Below are 10553 nucleotides of genomic sequence, written 5' to 3'. Positions count from 1 at the left end.
ATAGAGCTAGAGCCAGTAGGCGAATATAAACCACTCGGACAGGTCCGTGAAGACTATGTGAGCAAAGTGATCCATTTTTGAACCTCAATGCCATGAGTTATGTAAGACTTCACAGCTGTAATGTCCTGTGACGCGGAGGCCGCGGACTGTTTAGGTCACCTGCCCGGGTGTGAACATCATTTTTAGAATCACACAACCACGCCAGAATGTTAGAGAATGTGCTCTGGGCACAGGCATCAAGTTTCAATTCCTTCCTGCTCAAACTACATAGGAAGGCTGAGGGTGCAGGTTCCCTGTGCACCTGCACATGTATACGCCTGGCTGCACTTTGGAGCACGTATACATTTCCCCAGGCACTGAAAATGCCCTTAAAAAGAAGTTACGATAGGTAACAAAATAGAGCAATATTATTAAGGTAAATAAAACTAGTGGACTGTGGGTAGATCTTCTAAGAAATACATTATATACCATGATGTATATACAAAGTTGACTTGGGGTCATGTTAATATATTGGATAGGACTAGCAGTCTGGGAACCTAATTTTAATTAGTCCTGTCAATAATCTGCTTGTGATTTTAAGCATTTAGTTAATGTGCTCCTTGGTTCCCTCATCTATAAAACAGGGATGTAAAAGGTACGCAGTATTTGTGGGATGAAAATGGCAGGTAAAAAAAATATTCCGCAAACTGCAAAATCCTAAACAATGAAAACTATTATTCATAGGTGGTTGATTCTAGGCAGAGGGCATTCTCTCTCTTTGGCTTTCTTTAAAACAAGAATAAAGAATCATTTGGTGAATAAAAATCACCTGTCTAGGGGCGACTGGGTGACTCAGTTAAGCGTTAGACTTCGGCTCAAGTCATGATCTTGTAGTACATGAGCTCAAGCCCCGCGTCCGGCTCTGTGTTGACAACTCACAGCCTGGAGCCTGCTTCGGATTCTGTGTCTCCCTCTCTCTCTGTTCCTCCCCCGCTCACGTTCGGTCTCTCTCTCAAAAATAAAGAAACATTAAAAAAAAAATTTTTTTTTAAACAGAACCTGCCTTTTTCAAGGGGTTGTTTAAAAGATCACGAGACCTCAGTGCTGGATTTCTTAAGAGGCAGAATCCCTAAATCGATCATTTAAAGTGACATGCTAACAATGATCACTTCAGTTACACTGAACTGTCTGAAAAGTACATGGATACTTCTGCCTCCAACTGTAAGTAGCTTATAGCCTACCTTTGCTTCTGAGAACTAGAAAAGCAAATTATACACACACACACACACACACACACACACACACACACACACACACACGAAAGGTCATCAGAGAGTTGTCAAGGCAACCAAGAATTCCAGGCTTTTGTTGACTATTGGGGTAAAGAGGCCGAGAGGGCAAAGGGAAGACAACAGGGAGGGATGCCAGTGGAATTTCAGGAGATGTCACAGAACCCAGGAGACAAAGAACAGTGTTTGGGGCCGGCAAGGTGGCCAGGAATTGGGAACCCAAGATCCTAGGAAGCACAGAGAAATAAACCCCACACTCAGTACTGACTCTCCACTCAAGGCCTTTGCTCAGTAAGATGTTTAGGGCAAGAGGTTAACTTCCCAACCAAAGAGTGGCTAGAAGCAGATGTAGCAGGGACCTAGACCTTCACATTAGACAGCAGCCTAGGGGATGGCTGATCCTGGGACCCTGAATGACCTCATGGTGGACAGCTGCCCAACTGGCTCAGACTGGTCAGCCTGTTGACTGGGAGATGAAGAATTATCCAGCTTATCTAGGCCACTGCATATGAACATCTCTTTGCTACAGGAGCTCAGCCTTCACCCCAGCTATTGTAGGGCAAAACAAATGTAAATTATCTATTAAAGACAACAAAATTCAATTTTAACAAAAGTACTATCTACAAACACATATGCAGAAAACTCCCAATTATTAGGTAGCTTTGAGAAATGAGGATATGAAAAAGTTAATGTCCTCCCATCTCATCCCCAAAAAAGTGTTCTGCTTCAAATGCCTCCAGAGAAAAGAAGCATTAAAAACAGATCTGAGTATATTTACGTGGAAGCCATGGTTGACTCCAGAAGAAAGCTGCTAGAGAAGACTGGTAGAAGCAGACAAGATATTTCAATTTGGGAAAGAGTAAGTAATAAGCAAGGAAAAGCAGCAGCTGCAGATCAACTATTTGAGAAATTGGGCTAAAAGGTGAAAATAAACAAAAGCCTAAAAAAAAAAAGCAGTCAACAGTTGTTGAAAGGTATCTGTATTTAGCATTCATTGGTGATGATGTCGATTATTTGAAGGCAGAGGGAAGAAAATCAGTCAAGATGGAAAGACCAAAGATGTCAGAAAAGACACAGACTTGGGTAGACAGTACCTCTGAGGGCCAAAGAACCCAAGCTCAGCCTGCTCTTCACCACAAGCAATCAGAACTTTGAGAGCCGCTGTTGGGAGAGGTCTCAGCAGGAGCAACACTAAAGTAACCGTGGCCAGGGCACTCTAGAGCAATGTCTCTATCAACAGTAATCGACCTCTGGAAGCCACCCCTGAAGTCACCCACCTACACCGGTTCAGGCGCAGTCCTGAGCCTCCACAGCCACTTACACACAAGTCGGCTTGTGACAACCAAATTATCTTAAAAGAGAAACATTACGGTACAGAGGCTCCCGTATACAGTTAACACAGGGGAATCACGCACCCCATTCCAGCTTCCTCATTATTTTGCTAGAACCACAGCAAACATACTTTTCAAAGGATGTGGCAGCAAAGTGAGGTTCCCTCCTGCTATCCTCTTACATGGCCGCTGAGGAAAAAGGGGAAGGTGCAGAAAACAGGACTTCACGTAGTTGTGGGCAACTGCCACTGTTATGGAATAAGAAATAAGGAGATCTTTCTTCTCATCTGGGTCGGAAAGTCAGGGGGAATGCATATAGACACTGACCACTGACCAACAGAAATCCCTTCCTTTCTGTCAATGCTGTCAGAAAGCATCAGACACCGTATGATAATAGAAACATGAACAAAGACTATGAATACAAGGAAACACTCAATGACGTGGAAAACACTAGAAAAACATATCAGAAAACAAGTAACTGTCAAGCTCTGCATCCGTAGTTTTACAAACCACACAATAAAAAAATTGTGCAAATACTTTTAATTGTACTATTTCATCACAACAAATTCATTATGAGATGTTAAGTTGTACCCGATGGCGGAGAACACACTGGTTTAAATTAGCTTTTCCTCTTTCTCCCTCTGGTACCTCTCAGTTTGCCCTTTTTCTTCCCAAACACAGATCTGGCAGTCACCAGCACTGATGCTGTCCCTGCTCGGTCATCATCACTAGAGCTGCTGCTGGTCGAGTCTTCGTCGCGGACAGGAGCAGGGCGCCCTGCTCTTGGCAAAGCCGGACAGCTGATGGGGGGCTCCTCGGCTGCTTTCCCCCTTTGCAGGTTCACCGAAGATACACACTCAGCATCCTCCCCAGAAGACGCCCCGGATGACGGCGAGAGGCAGGTGCCCCCCAGAAACCCACCACATTTATTCACTTGCTTAGGATCTGAAAGCTTCTTTCTTTTCAGGTTTGATGACTCTTTCCGTTTATTTATCATGCTTCTCTTCTGGGTTTTTCCTTGTGCCGTATCCGGGAACTCACAGTCTTTCTCCATGGCAACAGACACAGCTTCTATTTCACTGGCCTCTTCTTCTCTTTCTTTTCTCAGCATACATGTCACAGCTCTGTTAAGTCTCTGGCTCCTAATACCCTTAGCATCTCGTCTCTCCTGTTGAGCTAATCTAAAGAAAGAATCAATTCGGAGCTGTGTCTAAAAAAATGAAATGAAATAAAAAATCAGCCAAGGAGGTAAACTTTCTAAAGCAAATCAAAGAGTTCCACCTTGATCACCAGCTTCGGAGGGCTGTTTCAGAGAATATGAATTCATTCTCTCTCAAAAGCCAAATCTCTCCTACGTGATTTGCTGGAGATAGGTTTTATTTTTCTAGAGCATACTTAAAGCAGTACTTGTACCACCTCTGTCACCCCCAAGTCCCCCATACACAGCTCAAATAAGAACCCCCTTCCAAGGCACGTAATGAGACTGAAATATTTCTCAGTAGCCAAAAAGACCACCTCCTCCAGGAGCAACACAGTGTCACGGGTCTGTTTCCAAATTTCACTCTTCCTCTCTTTTGAACTCATCATCCTCATGCGATACACTGAGGAGACAACCTCACAGCATATTGGGAGTCGTAGGAAACAGGCATGTGTTTTGGTTAGCAACCCCTCTTCTAGGAGGACAGTTGCATTCGGGAAAAGTTATATGCCTAATGTTCATCACACCATTATTTAGGAAAACCTGAAAATGGAGGGCCTGCTAAGTAAACTCAACCAGTAAGTGAAATCTCTTCGATGAAATGCAATCTGGTCACTTGAAATTATGAAACCTACGCAATACAGAAAATAGTCCTCTGTTATTAAGTATGGGGGGAGTCAGATCTATCAGACTGCACTTATGTGTGACAATAAATCTATGTAGGAATGGGGGTGGGGGGTGGGAATAAAAGAAAATAGACTTAAATGTTAACATCTGTGTCAGAGAAAGTAAATAATGGATAATTTTAATGCATTTTTTTCACTCTCTAATTTAGGGGAAATAAATTTATACTAACTTCTACAAGGTAAGGGAAAAAACATATTATAGTAAAATATATCTGAAATTAAGGAGTAATCAGTCACTAAGCCAAGAAGCTTTCCGAGTCTGTTGGCATACAACGTCTGTATTAGAGAGAGCCCTCAAATAAGCAACAGGAGACTCTTTCTGGAAAAGCATGTCAGTTTTATGTTGTGTTTTTTTTTTTTTTTTTTTTCAAAACTAACCGAGCTTGATGACAATAGATTTAAATATAAGTATCTTACAGGATATGGTCCCATACGTACAGGTAAACCATTCAGTAGAAATATTTTGGAGGTTGTTCCTGGGGTAGGAACAGTTTTCTGTACGGGTAGGAACATACTCCCAGATGAGCAAGACACAATTATTTACCAACTAGGGAGAACTGAGGGACATACAAAGGCCTCGTTTCTCCTCAAAAATCTCTCCTGCCAACATGCCATAATGATGATGATTCACATATAGAATTAAGGAGCATTAGTACTTGAGAATTTAATGATCAGGATTGCTTTGGACTGGACACTTCCCCGACTTTTTAGAAATGAAAATAGCTCTGAAAAAGTAAAATATTCAACCATAAACACCTCAGTGTGTGATACATTATTAGACTGTTTTTTTCAAAGTCAGAATGAATAATGCAAAGACACCAAAGTCCAGCCCTAAGAGTGAAATTCAAAAATTAAGACAAAGTGCAGTTTTCTTTTTCTGTTTTCCTCTGTTCTCCTATCTAAAGCATAATAATTTTAAAATGGATGTCATATGCCCTAAGATAAAAGAGTAACTCATCTTTAACAGCTGCCACTCACAGCCTTCCTAAGTTCACTCCTCACCCTGAATTTAGGAAAAGAGCTGCCATGATTACCTGCTGGGCGTTCAGTTGCTTTAATACTGGAAACAGAGACTCATCTGTCTTTGTCCTGTTCCAGCCAAAATAACGCTGACAAAATATGCAGGCAGTTAAGGCTTCTACGTGTTTTTTAAATATATTTAAACAAGTGATAAATAAAAAGGTCCAAAGAACTCACCCTAATTCCATTCCCCAGATCTTAGAGATTTTCATATTTATAAGGAATAAAGTGGTAGAGAAAAGAATGACAATGACTTCAGTGTCCTCTAAGATAAGACATATCCAATTCTCATTTTAGGACATCAAAGACTCGTTACTATGGAAAACAGTTAACCTAGATTAAAAACAAGTTTCAGATATCATACATACGTCTTTGAGAGAAAAATATTGTAGTTAGACTAATACTGTTAAACATTTAAACACCTATCCAAATCATTAAATATGCAGAAAGGAACATATAAATAATAATAAAAAACAAAACTACTAATCTTTTCTATTCTTTCAGAATGAATTAATACTTAGTTTGTGGTAGTATCTATGAATGCTTATCACTACTTATTTCAGGAAAGACCTTGTTTAACGCTAAAGAGATTATTCATGATAGCTAAAACACAGAAGCAACGCAAGTAGCCACCTATAGATGGACAGATAAGCAAAATGTGGGGCATCCACACAACAGAGTGTTATTCAGCCTTAAAAGGAAGGAAACTCTGACACGTGCTACAACATGGATGAACTTTGAAGACATTACGCTAAGTGACATAAGTCAGACACAAAAAGACCAATACTGTAGGATTCCTTAGTCAAGGAGGTCCTTAGTCAAAATCACAGAGACAGCCGACTGTGGTCACCAAGAGCTGAGTGGAGGCAGAAGGGGAGTTACTGTGTAATGGGGACAGGGTTTCGGTTCTTTCCGGATGAAAACAATATGGGGGTAGATGGTGGGGATTGGTGCACAACAATGTGAATGTATTTAACGGCACTGATGGGTACACTTAAAATGTTAAGATGATAAATTCTGTACAGTGTATTTTACCACAAAAAAAAAAAAAAAAAGGAAAAGGAAAAATCCTAAGGAGAGAGAAAAAGGAGCATCTTAGATAGACAGAATGTTAAGAAAAAGCGGATCCTAGTGCATGTTCCCTCAGTTGCAAACGGAAACACATACTTGGCTCAGCGTTCCTTTATGTTTTAAGAAGTAAAAGGATATTCTCTAATTTTGTCGAGATCTGGCTTCCCCCACAGAAATGACCCCCTGGAGTCATCTACCACAGGTTTGAGGTAAGCGTCTGCCACAGCTGGGTTGGGAAAGCCAGGTGTGAGTTGCAGCTTCCGTAATTTTTTTTTCACTTTGGTGTCATAAGGGTCAGGTCTTATCTTCTTACTTTTTTGAGCTTCATGCCACCACTCTCTGGAAGGCAAAGGAGACAGACCACGACATTATAGTGGAAACGCTGCAGATACAGGCCTATACTTAGATAGAAGACGCAACGTCAAGTCCCGACTCCAGAACAAATCCTATGACCCACAGAGAACAACTTCATCATTTTTAATGTTCTTCACCACAACATGTAACGATGGCAAACACTGACTGAAAGCCTACCGTGCCTGGCACCGTGTTAGCTCTTCTACACGCCATATATCACACGACCACAGTCCGACCACTGTCCTCACATCACAGATGAAGAGCTGAACGCCAGCAGAAGTCACTACCTGCTCAAGATTTCACAGCTGGGACTGGGAGGGTCAGAACCTGAGGATCTCCCTCCAGAGCCCACAGCTTCTCTGGGTCTCTTTCTTGCAGTAAAATGAAGTCAACTGTATCATTTACCTCAAACCAACTATAGTAACAGACCCAAGAATATTTAAGAATATGTAAAAATGCCAAGAACATGTTAAATTTTTAAAAATGCAGAACATGACTCTATATAAAGTATAACATCAATTTTGGGGAAAATGCATATATGTGAGAAAGAGAAAACATAAGCAAGCCAATTTAAAATAAGAAAAACAGTAACAACTATTATTTTACTGTGGGCTAGGCAATGTTCTTTTTTTTTTTTTTAATTTTTTTTTTTCCAACGTTTTTTATTTATTTTTGGGACAGAGAGAGACAGAGCATGAACGGGGGAGGGGCAGAGAGAGAGGGAGACACAGAATCAGAAACAGGCTCCAGGCTCCGAGCCATCAGCCCAGAGCCTGACGCGGGGCTCGAACTCACGGACCGCGAGATCATGACCTGGCTGAAGTCGGACGCTTAACCGACTGCGCCACCCAGGCGCCCCATAGGCAATGTTCTAAGCAAGGACAGAGCTGTTCATTTTCTTCTTCATGTTTTATTCCTTCCTCAGTTTTTCCATCGTGACCATAAATTACCATGGCAAGTTCAAGACAGCCACACGTTCCGTGACTCTCCTGCCATCCAGAAGTGGCTTGGCATCCCTTCCCTCGAGCCGGGTGGGCTCTGTGACCAAGGAAGTGATGCTGGGCCAGGTCTTCAGGGGCTGCAGTTTCCACATCCCGGCCCTGAGAATATCTGCCTCGGAAGCAGCCGACATGCTGTGAGGAAGCGCCCGCTAGTGAGGAGGTCCAGACGGACAGGGTCCACCATTCTGGCTGGGCTCCCGGCTGACAGTCAGCACCACTGGCCAGATCTGTGGCTCCAACTCCAGTGGATCCTCTAGCCCAGCGGAGCGGCCCCCGACACACATGGAACCCAACAAGACACGTCCACACAGCCTCACCAAACTGCAGATTCATGGGCAAAATCAATGGCTGCTGCTGTCTGAAGCCGCTGAGGTTTAACGTATTTCATAATATAGCAAGAGATAACCAGAAAAAATTTATACAATTAGGAAACACGAATGGCATAAAGTTAAAATAAAAACATAAAGATAACCCTCACCAATCTATACATTCAATGGAACTTAAAAAAAACAAAACCTCTATCTCATGTTCCACTGCTTAACATGCTTACTAGTATCAGAAACTAACTCAGGTCTGCTCTCAGCCAGCCCCACCTCACCGATGCAGGAGCGCCATCTAGTGTTACAAAAGACTAACTGCAGTCTTCGTTGCAGGGCCAAAAGGAAAAAGGAAAAAAGAATACCGTTTCCAAGAGTGCACTAAGGGAATACCTGTAATTCTTCCCCACTCTTTTGAATTTTCACCTTTGAGATAAGTAATTCGGATTGTCCGCTAGGAGGAGCAGCACAACACGCTGAGCACTCCTCACAAGAAACAATCACCCCTCTGAAAGCAAGAGGGCCAGGCACTCACATAAAGATGCAAGAGAGTCGGCCAATCAGCCCTGCAGGCGGAAGCGACTGTGGTAAGACTGAAGGGTCTGGGCCCGGGCCAGGTCAGCGGGGTGGACTGCTGTTCTCTGGCCCTGCTCTTTCGGGGCTCTTTGGGCCCAGTGTTTTCAGACCTCATTTTCCCCCAAGCATCCAAAATGTTCTGTGAAATATCCCCCAGTTTAAATGTTGGTAGCCAATTCAAAATTAGAGCCCCTCTTTCGTGGTTGGCCAAACCACGCACAGCTGGGCTGAACTCGGCAGGCGAGCCCAGAGCAGCTCCACCTTACAGGGGTGGAGGGTGACTGGCCAGGGCCCGCTTGGGAGAAAGGGAACGCAGAAATGAAAGCAAGGCAACGTCCTCAATTTTACTGCTCTTCAGCTTCTCTTCCTGCTCTTTAACTCCACATTGGCCTGAACGCTGCCCAGCCAGGCACAGCGAAGGCTGCTCCTCTCTGCCATCGACCAGCTAGACAAGCAAACCAGAAACGGCTAAAGTGGACTCTGAAAATGTACACCATTCAACTGACAACAAACAAGCAAAATTTACTGAGAGAGAAAAACTGGCATAAATAGGCATTCACTGTATCAGAAATTCAAATTTTCACCAACAAAAAAAAATTGGGATATCAAATTGAAAACCCAAATACCATTTTTACTTATCCTAAAATAATTAGGTAAGAACCCAAATATATGTCTATAAAGACACTCAAATCATGTTTGTTTAGACTTAAAAAAAATAAAAATAACAACCAGCTTCTGATTAAATTAATTAATCATGATACATCAAGACTACCACAGAGTCATTAAAAACTGATACTTGGGGCACCCATGTGGCTCAATCAGTTAAACGTCCAAGTCTTGATTTCCGCTCAGGTAATGATCTCACGGTCGTGAAATTGAGACCCGCATCAGGTTCTGCACTGGGCATGAAGCCTGCTTAAGATTCTCTCTCTCCCTCTGCCCCTCTCCCCTGCTCGTGCTCTCTCTCTCTCCGAAAAAATGTTTATTAAAAAAACTAAAAACTAAAAATTTTAAAAAGACCCTGATAATAACCTATACATTGTAAAAAGTAGATGAAATCATCCCATTCTTATAAAAAGAAATAATACACACTTATATGAGTACACATGTATGTATGTTTGTATACAATGAATAGAGTATACTGTGCATAGAAAAGTCTAAAATTATATAAATCAAAATATTAACTGTAACCATTGCTTTAATTCATGTCATAATCTTTCTATTATTTGTATAATAAAGTTATTTGCAGTTTTTCAAGTTACTGATATACCATGACCTACAAGCTACCTAGTAAGTGACTTCCAGTATATTATTTCCTCAATAATATGCAAATTATGAAGACAGAAATAAAGAAAGCATAAAATACATACATTGATATGTATGCTACAGCTGGAGTACAGCGAATATTAAAACCATTTCTGTATTTAAGTTTTAATTTTAATCACTGATCCTTTAGAGAAGAACATCTGAGCATTTTTCAGACACAGGAGGCACATCTGGAAAGAACTCTAAAGAATCATTAAGTCAACTACTACCAAACAGTATCTCATGACAAGGTGGTGGTTAGAAAATGTCATCACAACGTCACAAATAAACTACAAGCCACTGAACTGTGAAATTTATGGTATATGACTTACATTCCATTTTTTTTTAAATGCGATCAATGACTAACCTGAAAGAAAGAAGGACTTTCACAGACATCGTCCTAACTACCATCTCAGTACCCGAAGG

General features: G+C 41.7%; 1 protein-coding gene across 2 annotated transcripts in view; it reads right to left on the bottom strand.

The window, feature by feature from the left end:
- Positions 1-3000: 3000 nt before the first annotated feature.
- The window catches only part of BIVM (basic, immunoglobulin-like variable motif containing), a 78182-nt gene continuing 70629 nt past the window's right edge, over positions 3001-10553 (bottom strand). For both annotated transcript variants that reach the window (XM_049647193.1, XM_049647194.1), the window contains 3 exons: positions 6713-6913; positions 5518-5602; positions 3001-3809 (listed from right to left, as the gene is read on the bottom strand). In XM_049647193.1, coding sequence (XP_049503150.1) covers positions 3219-3809; positions 5518-5602; positions 6713-6913 — 877 coding nt within the window. In that variant the 3' untranslated portion in view covers positions 3001-3218. The remainder of the gene's footprint in view (positions 3810-5517; positions 5603-6712; positions 6914-10553) is intronic.

Source organism: Panthera uncia, assembly GCF_023721935.1.
Source record: "Panthera uncia isolate 11264 chromosome A1 unlocalized genomic scaffold, Puncia_PCG_1.0 HiC_scaffold_16, whole genome shotgun sequence".
Classification (NCBI taxonomy): domain Eukaryota; kingdom Metazoa; phylum Chordata; class Mammalia; order Carnivora; family Felidae; genus Panthera; species Panthera uncia.
Note: the sequence above shows the minus strand (reverse complement) of the source record. Positions and strands in the feature narration are given on the sequence as shown.